The following is a 15,667-nucleotide window of genomic DNA, read 5'->3' as shown; positions in this document are numbered from 1 at the left end:
GGCTACAAGGTTCCTTTTGACCATTTTACGGTTTATGAGAGTCGCTAAAAGTTAGTTAATGTAATGTTTTGTTTTTTTTGTTTTGTTTTTCTTGAGAGAGTAATTTCAAAGATTCGTTTGCTGTGAAGGCCTGAAGTTAAAACATGATAACTTGCAACATGTGCTAAAACCTGCAGAAATACATTTGCACATGTCAGGCACATGCAAACTCACAGTTTTAGCCTAATGCATCTTTCAAGTGTGGCTGATGTGTTGTTAATGGAATGTCTGTTACTAAGTTAGCTTTTACTTAGTTTTCTTATCTGCTGAGCATTTGATGCAGTGACTTCAACCCACCTGTGGTCTTTGTTTGAAAGGAGGAAGGAGGAAGGGAAAAAAAGGAAAGGAAAAAATGAACAGCAGTAAGGTTAAATGAAGTTGAAATAGCTAACGATTTGTATTCTTTACTGTGCAAACAGTCAAACTAGACCTGGCCAACTTTGACCCGGAGAGGAAAATACAAAGTTTAATGAATGTAATGTTAGCCATCACTTGTCATAGTTCGAGAAGTAATGGTGTTTTTATGGATTTTGTACATATTGAAAATGTTCAGCTTTAATAAATGCCTTATGTTGTAAGGCCATCTCTTGTCCGAGCCATTTCTGTGGTAGCTACTTTCATTTATTATTATTATTATTATTATTATTATTATTATTATTATTATTATTATTTCAGGGGTTTTCATTTTTAAATGTAAAACTTTTAAATAATTTGTTTATATCACTGTGAAGATTGTATTCTAAAGTTTTACAGTGGTAAGTTGTTAATGGTGAATACTCTAGAAACTGTAAAATAACAGTTTAATTGCGACCAAAGTCCTAACAGTATAATACAGTCATGTTTATTTTACTATAGCACAGTACTGTAATATTTTTACAGTACTTAACTGTTGTTGTAGGTCACAGTAGGTGCACTGTAGAATAACAGTTCCAAGCTGGCAACAGTAGCTGGCAGTACTAAACAGGAACTTCTGTTACAGTGAACTGTTCAATAAGATAACATGGAAACACCGTTCTCATTTACAAAATGACTGACCTAGTTTTTACTAGGCTACTCACTACGCTACTAAAAAGATAAACGTGCACTCAAGGAAATAGTAGAAAGTTTTATTCAGGCACAATAGTGAGAACTATTGTTCATCTGAATAATGTGTTATTATTGTCAAATATTTTCAAGTCAAGTCATTGCACCATGGAGAGTGACTGCTTTCAGTTCTGTGACATAAGTAGAGTTTAAAGGGTCTTGTTAGATAAATGTCTAATTGTCCATGTCAACACAATTTAAATGCAGCTCTCATCGGTTTAAGATAAACCAGAAAATACATCATCTTGGGGTCTAATGACAGGAATTTGACAGGAATGTTATTTTTGGTGTCATCTTGTTTAAAGAAGTCCACTTAAATATTGGTATGGACTATAAAACATGATGTCACCCCACATTCGGTGTGTCATACTGTCTGGGTTTTACTCTGTGTATGTGTCTCCTTCTGCCCAGAATATTTGCAAATAAACCAACAGAAGTGACCACTGAGTCTGATTCATTACTAACTTCTCAACAACCCTCACTTGTTGAATTTTTCCATGAAAACCACTCTGGGTGCCACTCCTGTCAGCTAAGAACAGGAAACTGAGACTGAAGTTCACACAGGCTCACCAAAATTAGACAATAGAAGATTTGAAAAATGTTGCCTGGTCTGACGAGTCTCGATTTCAGCTGCGACATTCAGATGTCAGGGTCAGAATTTGGCATAAACAACATGAAAGCATGGATCCATCCTGCCTTGTATCAAAGGTTCAGGCTGGTGGTGGCTGTGAAATGGTGTGAGGGATATTTTCTCAGCACACTTTGGGCCCCAAACTGAGCATGGTTTAAATGCCACAGCCAACCTGAGTATTGTTGCTGACCGTGTCCATCCCTTTATGACCACAGTGGACCATCTTCTGACGGCTACTTCCAGCAGGATAATGCACAATGTCAAAGCTCATATCATCTCAAACTGGTTTCTTGAACATGACAATGAGTTGTACTCCGGTGGCCTCCGCAGTCACCAGATCTCAATCCAATAGATAGAGCACCTTTGGGACGTGGTGGAACGGGAGATTGGCATCATAGATGTGCAGCCGACAAATCTGCAGCAACTGTGTGATGCTGTCATGTCAATATGGACCAAAGTCTCTGAGGAATGTTTCCAACACCTTGTTAAAAGTATGCCACGAAGAATTAAGGCAGTTCTGACCTACTGATCTTTTATTGGTTTTGTTTATTTACTTAATTGCTTATTTATGATGCACTGAAATAAGGGCTAACGGTTCCATGGAATAGATGATAACAACAGCTGAGTTCTGTGGAAATAATTCAAACAGGAATATGTGCTTTAATGGTTAACTGGTCTTGTGCTTACCGGCTTAATGTTTAGGACTAGTTTGAGCACCATTCAAACTCGACCCACCCAAAGCAAACACTACCATACAACTGGCACATAGCCACATCTCACCTTATCATAGGGAAGTACTACTGTAAATAAAGAGAAAAGACCCCGGCAAACTAAAAAGATCTTCTTAAAGGTTAATGTGTCACATAAGCATAACATTATATGGGAAACAGCCAACAAAAAAACATAGGCGTGACTTTCACAAGCACGGCTTCCAGGCCGTCTCCACCCACACTGAACAGGACAACATACAATATAGACTTTTGTAGACTACAAAACCTGAGCCGGCATTAACCCTTAGCTGTGACGTAGTTTACAGTTACCATACAATTATGGCTCAACAGGTAATGAAAAGAAGACCCAGCATTCAGCTTTCCTGTCAGGAAAGAGAGAAATATCCTGAAAACCGACCTCACACTCATGGGGTGGCCAGACAATGTGCTTTCCAATATATGTTTCCTTTTTAGAAATATTTAACTTAGCCACTTGATTCTTTTGAGTGATTAGCAGTGGAGGAAAAAGAATGCCATTTAGAAATAAGTCTTGGGTGGGTCACCTGGACAAGGGAGTGTGTTGTAAGACTCAAAACTCCCAGAGACCCCAGGAAACAACACGGATGATGTGTTTAAGTTTGTGCGTCAGAAGATTTTTAACTATGTCATCAACTATTTTCATATAAAGCACAGTTAGGAAAATAACAATATTTGTATTTGGCATATGCTTTCCTTCTTTTTTAAATCATTGGTGTCAATTGGACCCCAGCAATTTAAACCTCTAAAAAAAATCATCAAAATTAAAAGATTTTCCCAAGTTTATGTGTCATGTACTTTATATTAGCTTGTTGGCTACCTAAACAGCTCTTTAAATAGCCCACCCCACATATACAACCACAAAACCTGTTACAGGACTCTGGAGAAATATACAGATCACCATAAAATCTCACTGACCTTAAATTGGAATAGAGACATGTTTAAGTGCCTTTATATCGATCCTAAGTACATATTGCTGTTATCTATAAAATTTGGTGTGAAAACATCATCGCAACTCTTATCAAGAATAATGTCATACATTATGTAGGCGCTAGTGACTGTGTCAGTGCCCCGATTAAATTTAGAAAAGTCATTAAATATGAAGCAAACAATAATTATGTTACTTATGTATTTAGAGACGTTAAACATTCAATGGGGTCACATTGACCCCAATTACTTTCTGTTGCTATTCATTACCTTTGTATATATGCCAATACTTGTAGGCTATATTGTTTATTCTGTTCTACTTTTTATCTTATTATTTGTCTTTTACACAGTCCATTCTTTCTTCTTGTTGCTTTTCTGCCCCTACGCATGCTGTTGCAAACTGCAATTTCCCCATTGTGGGACAAACAAAGGTTTTTCTATTCTATTCTATTCTATTCTATTCTATTCTATTCTATTCTATTCTATTCTATTCTAAGATAACGGGGCATTAATAAGGCATTTCTTTAAGATGCATGGCTGTATGTTTGGGCCCAGGCTGCTGAACAAATCAAAAGCCTCCTTTGTGCAATTTCTGTGAAGGGGCCAAATCACCTAATTTTAGGATCTGAAGATTAAAGGGGCTTAAATATTAGTACAAAACTGTGCATATATAACATACATCTCTTGTATTTTGGACACACCTTCTCATTCAATTCAGTCAAACTTTTGACTGGTCATACTACGTATATATGATTAAGAAACATGCCAGAGAACTGAAATCAGAAATTCTTTTATTAAAATAAAATCTCAAAAGTTTGATCATGTAGCTTTTTCATCTTATATTACAACCAAAAGACCATTGGACCATTGCTGAAGTGAAAACCTAAGCAGAACTCCACAACTAGCTGATGTTATCTGCCCTGTCTAAATCAAGCGGCTCAGGGTTGTTCCATTAACAGCAATTTTGATCTAAATACTTCACTGTAAAAACAGTAACTGTGTAATTTAGACCAAATGGTCACAGAGGTTGTTGGGCTTTGTGAGCTGTTTGGATGTATTTCTAGATGCTCACAAACAAGGCCAAGGAAAGGCTCAGGAAGAGCCCTTTGCTGTTGACTCGGTGTAGTTTGACACTTCAATGAGGTTGTGGTCGGGATCTCTAAAGTAAAGTGAAGTGATGGTCCCCACAGCTCCAGTTCTATCCACTGGGCCCTCCTCGATCTCAACTCCACAAACCTGCAGAGGAGAAAAGACAGACAAACTGAAACTGGCGCCTAGTTATTTATTTATTCATCGAGATGTAAACGAAATTTGTGGAAATGTGTCAAGTACCTTCAGATGTTGAGCCACGGTAGCCAGAGGGGTTTTGGTGATGAGGCACAGGTCTGCAGAGCCTGAGGTTGGACGCTTGGCTTTAGGTTCAAACTCCTGGCCCAGCTGGTGAAGGTTAAACTTCTGCTGCCCAAAACTCAGAGCCTTACGGTTGCCCTTAGAAAATGCAGACACAGCATGAGGACACTGATATGCGTTTTTAAAGCCTGGAGGAACGCCATCACCTGGATCACAATCCAAGTCTGCCACCTAGTGGATGGTATAGATCTCAACCCACATAGTATAATAATAATAATAATAATAATAATAATAATAATAATAATAATAATAATAATAATAATACCTTGAAAGTGACCACCTCCATGCCAAGGACGGAAGTATAAAAGTTGACAGTGTCTGGTACACTTTTCACTGTTAGCACCAAGTGATCAAGATGGCTCACTTCAATGGGACAGGTTCTTTTGAATCTGACAACTCCCAGTGTTTTGACGGAGACATTCTACAAGAGGTGAGGACAGAAACGCACAAACACACAAATAATAAATAATAAATAAGTCGATGTGTGGGCGATATAAACGTTAGGTGTTGCAATTCAATCGTGTGCAAACAGCGCCGCTCCGTGGCCAAGATCTGCCACATCCTCTAAATGCGTGAAAAGTCAAATTATGGAGATCAACAAAACGTCGGTGTAGTTTAGCCAGCGGCTGGTTGAGACGTGCCAGTACCCTCAGTTGGCGGCTATAATTTGCATATTTTTTAACACGTATGAGTCAGTTTTGTCGCTTTACGCCGCGGCTCTGTCTTATTTTAACGGAAGTCTAAATTGCTGCTGCGTTCAATTGAAACTCGGTCCTGACCATGTTGGTGAAGACAGAAGCGTTAATAAATGCTCACGCTTGGCCAAAGTAGCAGAATACGACGTAATATTACCTGGAGAAAGCTCCTCGGAATATGCGACAAACGGCGCCCAGCGGCTAGAAACGCCATCCTAGTTGTAGTCCCGCAACTCTCTCGGTACTTCCTTGTTTTTCCACCTCTGTTACACTAACCTTGGTTTGAGTAGTCGGAGCTGGATTAATCTTTCATTACGCATGTCAGAGTGGGGTGTTTGTTCTCTCTTTGAAGATACATATATTACACAGTTAGTTATTACTTTAATACCTGTACTAACTAATGCAGTCCAGGACATCTGTTTAAAGTCTTCACTCGTGAAGCTTGTCATGATACTTTATTGGTTCATTCATGGAAATGTTGTACTGCTGTGTGAGTACATCAATCAGCCATAACATTATGACTACTCTGATCATCTCATGGCACCTGTCAGTGGGTGGGAATAGACACAACATTATGACCAACTTCCTATTATTGTGCAGGTCTCCAAAGTTTCCCTGCAGAACACTGTATTGCCACAAGATGGTCAACGTTACTTACTTCTCCTGTTGTTGTTGGTTTTAATGTTGTGGCTGATCAGTGTGTTAACTAGATTTAAGCAACTTTGACAAGGACCAAATTTGGATGACTAGAGCATCAGAGCATCTCCAAAGCTGCAGCTGTTTTGGGGGTGTTCCCAGTCTGTGGTGGTCAGTATCAATCATAAGTCAAAGCAAGGAAAAGTGATGAACCGGGCACAGGGTCGTGGGTGGCTGAGGCTGGCATCTGTAACTGCTGTAACGCATAGATGCAAAACACGAACACACAGTGCATCACGGTATCACACAAGCAGCAGAACTGGACACTAGTGCAATGAAAGACAATGGCCTGGTCTGGTGAACCTTTATACCATATATGGACATTATATGGATGGCAAAGTGGCTGTGTCAGGACACAAGAAACGTTAATTCCCGTTGCCACAGGGGTGTGACTGGTTTGCACCCGTGTTGCGGTGATATCAAATCAATATCCACATTTTCCCACAAGACCGTTACATTGCAAGAAGATCATCAATGTTATTCACTTCTCCAGTTAGTGGATTTTAATGTGGCTGACCACTGTAGATGTGAAGGATGAAAACAGCTTTTAATTATGACTTCCGCAACAAACACCAGAGCCTTTAGAGTTGGATGTTGCACAAGCTGTTCAACGCAATGGGCAACGGGTAATGCAACACTTTTAAATAAAGGGCTATTTTGAATTTACACATTTCAATGTCAACACTATAAAGCTCGCTGTATTGGCTTGCACTGGACATGTGCAAAATGGGTACGATGCAATACACTGGAAAAGCTCCTCAAAGTAGATCAGCTTTTGAGAACCATGTAATAAATGACATCTAAAGAAAAACACACACAAAGATAAACTGCTAATGACGCTAATGAAGCTGAGGTACAAAAAAAAAAAAAAAACTCGTAATGTGTTGACCTGCATGCAGCATAACAGCACCAAACATTTAAAGAATGTGTACTTGCAAATGCATTTCATAGCATAACAACTTGTTTAATTCAGCGGTTAGTTTCATTTAACACCCAGTTAACATACTGCACTGGGCGGGTCACAGAACAAGGCCAAAACTAAAGTATGGCCTAAGAGGGAACATACATTTCAATTACATGATTATGATATTCAACAACGTCTTGCATTCAAACCTTTATGTCCCCACACAGGGAAATAATAATTGTGGCTAAGACATCACACAATGAAACAAGACACATGACAGGATGGCATTAATAGTGATGCCCCTTTTCTTCCTTTAGCCTGTGTTCCTGTTCATCAACAATGCTATTAACACCTACAGAACTTCTAAATAAAATGAACTTCAACACATAAAAGGTAATAAGTCTTCATTTAAGATTTTAGCCATAATCTGTTTTTTTAATAGCATTCTTTTATATCATGGTGTGCATTTCCCAACTTTAGTGTGTATAGCACACCAATATGGAGCACTCGCTCATGAGGCAGAAGGAGGGCACAGTGGACGAGTGTCTTGATCTTACACTGAACCTAGGACTAAAGTACAGTAACGTGAATTTGACTGGATGATGTCTGCCTATTCAGGCTTGAATAAAGGAGGAAAGTCTACACTTCGGTTTAAGGTAACTTTTGATTCACTCAGCCAATGCCAGAACTTACTTCACCAGTTGATTATTGAGAACTCTAATATGTAGAAATAATCAGCATAAAATGTAGAAAAATAAACCAAAACGAACTATATTTCAGTTTCTGACATCACATCTGTTAGTATGTTTTAGGTGAGAAAATTCACAAATTGATAGACTCATCATCTATCACCAATATGGAAACAACCCTAACGTCTGATAAATAAATGTGCGCCTGCGGAAGTAACTTATGTGGATTTCTTCTTCCTTTATACCACTACAACACTCTGTTTTTTCCATTGAGAATTTTAATGGTATATGCCACTCCAAAATCATAGTTTGGTTTATGTGAATGATAAAGAGTACAAGTCACACTGTAAACTGCAAACCATTTTTGTCCTTCATCCTCTGGACATCACAATCTGTAAATAATTCTGCCATGTACACTGATACTACCCATTTGTTAAAAACCAAATTCATGGATGACATGACCCAGATCTTCATATGTGATAATTTACAATCAAAAACCAATTCACTGATACAAAGTATGATTCAAAATTATTTTTACAAGCTTATTTACAGCTAATACTTTGAACTGGTGTTACTAAGAATTGTACCTATACCCAACTTATAGTATATAAGGCGCCATTTAGGAGCTAATACAAAGGAACAGTTCTGAAGTGCCTCACCTACCTGCAGATGTGTAGCATTTATAATTAGAGGATTCTTTATAAGATATAGGTCTGCTTGTGTGCGCCGCTTGTTGCAGTGCAACACCGCATGGTTTATACAGGTTGATCAACAGCATGCAATGCTTGTGCCCAACTTTGGACTGCAATAATAAATGTCTAAAGTCCCCAGGTCACTGTATGAAGCACCCCCAAATCAAAGTTGTGACTGCATTATGATCAAACTCACAAATGGGATAAAGGAAATACATTTCAACATTGGAGACACATTTCCTCAAAGCCTCTTATGGGACTTGGGATATTAGATTACTTAGGTTGAGACAAAAAGGCCTGCAGTTACACCACACTCTCTCGGTTGGCCGACACCAGGACAGCCCTGCGGCAGATGGGGCACGTTGAGTTTTCAGAGAGCCAGCGATCTATGCAGTGCACATGGTACTCATGTGAACAGGGAAGCTTGCGTAGCTTGTTCCCTTCTGCATACTCTGTAATACAGACACTGCAAGTCTTCAAGGCATCACTCTCACCAAAGTTGCGCATTGAGAGGTTGTCAATCTGTTCTTTGGTCAGCCCCTGTGGCTGGTCCTCATCATCATCGTTTAGGAGAAAGAAGTGAGCAAGCCGCAGGAAAGGCAGTGAGCTGGGCTCCTCTAGGCTGATAGGTGGTCTAGGTCGAGCCCTGCCACCAGAAGCCGGTGGACCAGTGACAAGACCCTCATCCGTATCAGTCTCAACTGTTCTTCCCCTTACTCCAGCAGTAACTGGCTGCTCGTCAACATCGGCAACAGGGGCGTCAGGAGTAGCAGCATCTGGATTGTTGAGAGCTTCCACATCTGCAGGTGTGTTGGCTCCACGGTTTGAATCTGAAGAATCAGAGTCGGAATCCATGAGGTAGCCGAGCTCACCAAAGCCGGTCATAATTTGCCGTATCATAGACTGGAGAGCCATTGAGGTTGCCTCTCCCAAACCTGCATCGGAGATTCTTCGGATGGGGATGCGAATAGTGCTGACGTAGGTCCTAACACCAGCACGTTCAGAGCGAGAGAAAGTCCTACGAAAGCCACCGCGCTCGCTCTCATAAAGAAATGTGTTGTTTGAGTTCTGGGAGCGTGAACGAGTACGACTGGCGATGCTGTCCCTTTGTCGGTATTCGCCTGGACGCACGCGACGCACCTGGAGATCAAGCATAATAGTAGGGGGGCGGCGTCCTGCTGTTCCCCCTTCCCCACCACCAGCATCTCCTTCCTGAGAGCCAACATTTTGGGCCTCTGGGACAGATTCAGCTCCAGCCCTAGATGGCTGAACATCAACATCTGAGGTGCTTTGTCTGGAAAGTACATGTTGTCGAGTCCGAGAGCTACCCTCTACTTGAGGCAAAGGGGGAGAATTGGTGGAAGAACTGGGGCTTTGTGAACTGTATGTATGCCGTGGGTTAGGTATACCATCAAGCTGATCCAAGCTGAGAGGGGAGCGGCTCCTGGCTAGTCGGGCCCTAGTCCTGCGTGGTTCGGGACTACGACTGCGGGCTCTCCTTTGTCCTCTGCGTGGAGAAGTGCAAAGTGTTGGCTGTGTTGACTGTATTGGTGGGCCAGAAGGCAAGCTGGGAGGTTCTCCTAAAACCTCGTGTGAAACAACCTCTTCAAGTTCAGGCTCTGGTTCCACTATGACGGCCAACTCCTCCACAACTGGTTCTTCCACCACTTCCGTCTCCATAGGAACCTGTGGATCTTCATTTAGCATCGTGGCTTCAACCACTGGAGACTGCTCTGGGGTCTGCACCAAAGACTGCTCTGGGGTCGGCATCAAAGACTGCTCTGGGGTCTGCACCAAAGACTGCCCTGGGGTCTGCTCCAAAAGCTGCCCTGGGGTCTGCTCCAAAAGCTGCCCTGGGGGCTGCTCCAAAAGCTGCTCAGAGGGCTGCTCCGAAAACTGCTCTGAGGGCTGCTCCGAAGAGTGCACCGGGGTCTGCTCCGAAGACTGGCCTGAAGACAGCTCTGGGATCAGCCCTGAAGACGGCTCTGGGATCATCCCTGAAGGCTGCTCTGGGGTCTGCCCTGAAGGCTGCTCTGGGGTCTGCCCTGAAGGTTGCTCTGGGGTCTGCTCTGAAGGCTGCTCTGGGGTCTGCTCTGGGGCCAGGCTTGAAGACTGCTCTGGAGATTGTTCTGGGACCAGGGCTGAAGACTGCTCTGGGGTCTGCTCTGAAGACGGCTGCTCCCCTTCAGCAACTGCCTGCTGTTCAGCCAGGTTGCGGTTCACACTGATTTCCAGGCTGAAGCGAAAATCGCCACTGTTCGGGTTGGTCTGGCTTACAGCCCGCCATGACTGGTTTCCACGATGACCGGTTCTGGTGGTGTTGCCGGTGCGCCTCACTGTGTTCAACCAGTCCAAGAGACTATCCCCACCTGCAGGATCCTCAGAGCTTTCTGGTTGTTCTGAAATTTGTAAGAATTAACAAGTGACAAATCACAATTTTATCTAAATAAATAAATAAATCAGACAGGCAAAATAACTACAGAAAAAGAACTGAAGAAATGGAAACATACCAGCTGGAGCTTCTACACTCTCAGTACTTGGGGTATTATTTTGCTGTTCTGGGCCATCTTTGATTTGCTGAAGCCTGCTGAACAGCTCGTCTTCTGTCACCTCTCCTAAAAGAGACAAAACAAAATTCTGTTACTGACAATAAAAAATAAAGATATTGGTAATCCACATATTCCACCTAGAGGTTCCTCTTCTTTAGAGTGACCAGTTGGGACAGTGCAGTTGGCTGAAAGAATGTGACAGCTGAACTCCCCACAATGAAAACGACATCTTTGACGTAATGCAGGAGGAGAGGAGGAAATGTTGACAGAGGGATGCACTACATCCAGCCACATATCACGGCAGGTGGAGAATTAAAATTGTTCCAGAAATGTTGTACATTTGTAATAATGGAAAATAATGGTTTTGCATTGCTGTTTGGTTTTGTTTGATCACAGCAACAGGACAAAACTTAAAACCTCCAGACTTACCAGGGCATGCCACTGTCCATTCAATGCCCTCTCGTTGTAGGGTGCTCCACTAAAGGATGCTCCAAACTTACATTCACCTCTCCACTGTCCGGGGACAGAAATGGATTTCGGCGTATTCAATAGTCCATAGACTGCTGCATTTTGACCACAGCGGCAAATTCAAAAACAGGGTTTCCGTTAGGATTTTTTTCTTGGCAGTCTGGTGTCCGAAAATAACTTAAATTTACAAATCATGTCTCTATAACTAGGTTACAATATGTTATAATGTAGACTACAAAACCTCAACATTACTCAATAACATGTAGGCTATAACAAAATAGCTGCAACCTGTATATCTGACCAGATAACAACATAAACAGCAAACAGCAAATGTACACTAGAGGCAGTAACATTTGCTACCAACTAGAAAGGAAACATGATGTGTCGTTGCAGTATGCAGTGTATATAATCCATGTCACCTCCAGAAAACCTCAAATTGCCATTTAATTTTATTCGGAAGAGAGAAGCCACTCTCTTCTTTCCCAAAGGGGCACAAAAAAACAGGTCAGTTTAGTCAGTGTAGTTCAGTTGAGGTACAGCTTGCTGAGTAAATAAGCACAGTAAGCTGCTGGAAAATAGTTTTGGGGAATCATCATCACTGCCATTAGCAGTGATGATGATTCCAAGGAAAGCCAAGGAAAGCCTTTGGTAATAATACAAATACAAAAGTTATAGATGTTTGTGACTGGCACATTATAAATGATCCTGTTGTTGGTGTGTTTCATGTTTTTTAACAAGTAAAAAAAAAGTCATAACCAGAGTCCTAAGCAGATTTAATGTGGCCAGTCAACCTATTAGGCATGCAGGAAATGAGTAGGCCCTTCTTTGTATGCGTCAATCTTTCATATTGAGCTAAGACTACAAGAGTTTGGGGCCGCTTCTTAACCACCTGAACAATGCACGGGCCTCTTGATTTATCAAATATGTTGGGATTTAAAATATGGATAATTAGGGCGATGGTTTTACAATAATCAATAAGAAACAAACTTACACCGAGCAGTTTAAACCACCTCCTATATTCTATATCTCATAGCCCTCTTGACCAAAATGTGATAACAGATAATGTTCATTTACATCATTACTTATGATGTATGAGTATGAACATCTACTATTTTAAAGAGGCACTGTGGTATAAACAACATACATAAGGCATGAGTAAGCCACGATATTTTTTCAATGATTTTTTTTTATATCGGGATCATTACTGGCACATTGAAATCTTTTTATAAACTAAATAGTTTGAAATTTATAAAGCGAGATGAGGGAGTCGGTGTATCACATGGGAAATGGTGAACAGATGTTATGGCAACCAAGATATATACACAGTCACAGATTTCCTCCACAAGACTAAACAAGTGTAATTAGATTAACAGTTTCGTACCTGGAGTGCCCAAGAGATTATTGTCTCTCATGAGACGATAGTCTTCATCACTGAGATTGTTGACAAACTGGTAGAAGGCCTCCTCCCTGCCCAGCCGGTCCAGCAGCCTCCTGCGTTGAGACTCCGGCTGGTCACTGCCACTCTGCTCTGAACTGTCAGACCCTTCCATGGATGCAGAAGGGAGGGAGGTCTAGATATGCTTTCCAATCTTTGGCTAGATCCAGTTGCTGCAGCGAAGAGGCAAACAATTAGGAGGGTATCAAACACAGATGTCATGAGGATGTCTACTTGGAAGAGTTAATGTGACAAACTACTAAACACATAAATATATATATATATATATCGACCAAGACTCACTACCAAAGGCAACGAAAATGGCCTATATGGCTCCTCTAAATATTCCTACAGATGATGACTCTTAATATGTTACGAACAACAAGGAAAATGGAAAACGTCAACCTAGTAGCCAATACTAGCAAGGGTTACACAACAAACTGACATTTCGTTACGAAATGTGACTTTAAAACATTTACTGGGTATAACATGATGGTTTCGGTGATGTTAAATCCTGCGAGGAAGCCGTATGTTGCTCCAAGCAAACAACTCTTTGGTCAAAGTCGAGATAAAAACAAAATGGCATCACGTAGCTTAGCTCACTTTAGCTGTCTACCAGTTAGCATTGTACACGGTGGCTAACGCTGACAACTTTAACCACTCCTACATAAAAGCGAAAGAGTGTGGTTATTTCTAGTGGCATATACAAGAAGTGGAGAACGACTAGTGAAGTGGTGTGTGTGGTATCGTTTATTTTACCTGCTCAAAACGGCTTAACTACATGAACAAACGACCCCGACTATGTTGCGCTAAAGGTAGTTAGCTTCCACGTTAACAAGCTATGCGGCTAACTACATAAGCTACCAACGATCTCATAGAATCACTGTTCGCTTTCACATTGAGACACGATAACTGTGGATGTGTATGTTCCGTAGCTCGGCGTGAACTGGATATTTGTCTTGTGTGTTGTTACTGGACAAACACAGCGGTTTCCATTATAAAATACATCGGGGCTGGTGTTAGCATCGGCGTAAGCTAACTGAGCAAACGACGCCAACAACTGACGTTCATAACCAGACCAAACTAGCTCAAATTAGCTAGCTAATAAGAATAAAGTTCTATAGTAGGACTATACCGTCCGCTGATAATTCGCTTATGCTTTACCTGATCGGTGATGTTAGTAGCGATATGACCGTACTGCCCAGTTAATCTTTTAATATTCTCTGAAAAGCGACTGACTGTTGAGCTAAGTGCGATTTCAGGATTCCATTTTCTTTCTTGTAGGAAAGCTGCAATCATCTTCCGGAAACGGAGAAAAGCGACGGTTTACCCGGAGTACTTCCTTGCAGGCATACAGAGCTGCTGAAACGCATAGAAAATCGCTTGTGCTCAGCTCGTCCAATCGTAGCGGGGGAGGCGAGCAGAGACGTACTTTGTCTGAGAGGCGAGGCCGCCTGGAAGACCAAACCGAGGGCACAAAATACTCCCGAGCTGCCTTGAAGGGAATCAGAAAGAGGATGTTTGTTTTGAACACGGCTGCCTCTGGTCTGTTGTAGCGTCACTGTGCGGCTGTGAACGCAAATACTCCTGACTTCTGCAGACTGGAAGACAGAGATCGGTAAACATCTTTCTGCTTAAAAGACCATGATATCTAAAATCATTTCTCATAGGTTCCTGACTTTGTGTGGCATTAATCTACAGGGACGGAATGGCCTATTCAAATTACCAAGTAGATTTTATACCTTCTGAAGTATTATAGCATATTGATTGTTCCTGCATCATTAATGTCCAATTTAGTGAATTGACGTGTGATGTAAAATAAAAGAGCATGTATACACTATTGCACATTATAGTCACTTGCCAGTTCATTAGGTACACTAGTGACGATGAATGCATCCTAATATTATAGTCCTGCACTAAATTATATCTTCATTAAGGTTGTGGTGTTCAGCATTTGTTTAAAAAAATAACTGAGAGAGATGTGATCAGCTGTGTTTTCATTTTGGAGCTTATGGTTTGTAGTACTATTGAATTGTACTGTATTGTTGTACTGACATGTAGTGCTATTACCATAACAGTAACCATTTTAGTCAGTAGGCTAGGCTAAATGAGAGAAACACTTTAGTGTTTAATTCAACACAGTTTAAGAGCACCACAAACTACATCCCCCAGAATGATCGTACAGTTGAGTTTCCACCTTCCTGATGCCGTTTCAACTTAAACTGAACATCATCGCAGTCATTCTAGGGGGTTTAGTGCAGGACTGTTACACTAGAGTACAGTCGTTTTCACCAGTGTACCCAATGAACTGACAAGTGTGTACATATGCATGGCACAGTGCATATTTTGTGTCATGCAATTTCCCTCGCTGATATTTTCACACAGTGTCACTTCTTTTTCATTATGCTGAACAGTTCGAGTGCCGCTGATGAACGGGCTATTCCTGTTCCATCCTCAAAGCAGATGCAGGCACACATCTACATATAGTAGTATTGCTTACAACAAACTGTTGAAGTACAGACATTTATCTACATATATATATTCAAAGAAAAATAATGAAAACCACTGCATGTGTAATACACATAAAAATGTTGGTGTAAAAAAAACAAAAAAACATCTAAAATCTGACGCTTAAATAAAATTTAGAAAACAACACTGAACACTTGCTCAAAAATTTTGCCAGAATTATTATTATTATTATTT

General features: G+C 41.1%; 2 protein-coding genes across 2 annotated transcripts; both read right to left on the bottom strand.

Moving 5' to 3' along the window:
* Positions 1-4,200: 4,200 nt before the first annotated feature.
* Positions 4,201-5,837, bottom strand: glod5 (glyoxalase domain containing 5). Its single transcript, XM_047584971.1, has 4 exons — positions 5,689-5,837; positions 5,102-5,257; positions 4,759-4,914; positions 4,201-4,662 (listed from the first exon to the last, which is right to left on the bottom strand). Exons 1-4 carry the CDS (start codon positions 5,743-5,745, stop codon positions 4,519-4,521), a joined length of 513 nt encoding a protein of 170 aa, XP_047440927.1. The 5' UTR covers positions 5,746-5,837; the 3' UTR covers positions 4,201-4,518.
* A 1,333-nt stretch (positions 5,838-7,170) lies between these two features.
* rlim (ring finger protein, LIM domain interacting) lies at positions 7,171-14,282 on the bottom strand. The gene is made up of 4 exons (XM_047584970.1): positions 14,129-14,282; positions 12,911-13,137; positions 11,023-11,127; positions 7,171-10,911 (listed from the first exon to the last, which is right to left on the bottom strand). The coding sequence occupies exons 2-4, from the start codon at positions 13,077-13,079 to the stop codon at positions 8,816-8,818; spliced, it is 2,370 nt and encodes a 789-aa protein (XP_047440926.1). The 5' UTR covers positions 13,080-13,137; positions 14,129-14,282; the 3' UTR covers positions 7,171-8,815.
* Between the last annotated feature and the right edge of the window lie 1,385 nt (positions 14,283-15,667).

Source organism: Mugil cephalus, chromosome 5, assembly GCF_022458985.1.
Source record: "Mugil cephalus isolate CIBA_MC_2020 chromosome 5, CIBA_Mcephalus_1.1, whole genome shotgun sequence".
Taxonomy (NCBI): Eukaryota; Metazoa; Chordata; class Actinopteri; order Mugiliformes; family Mugilidae; genus Mugil; species Mugil cephalus.
The sequence above is the reverse complement of the archived record's forward strand: the minus strand, read 5'-3'. Positions and strand labels throughout refer to the sequence as shown.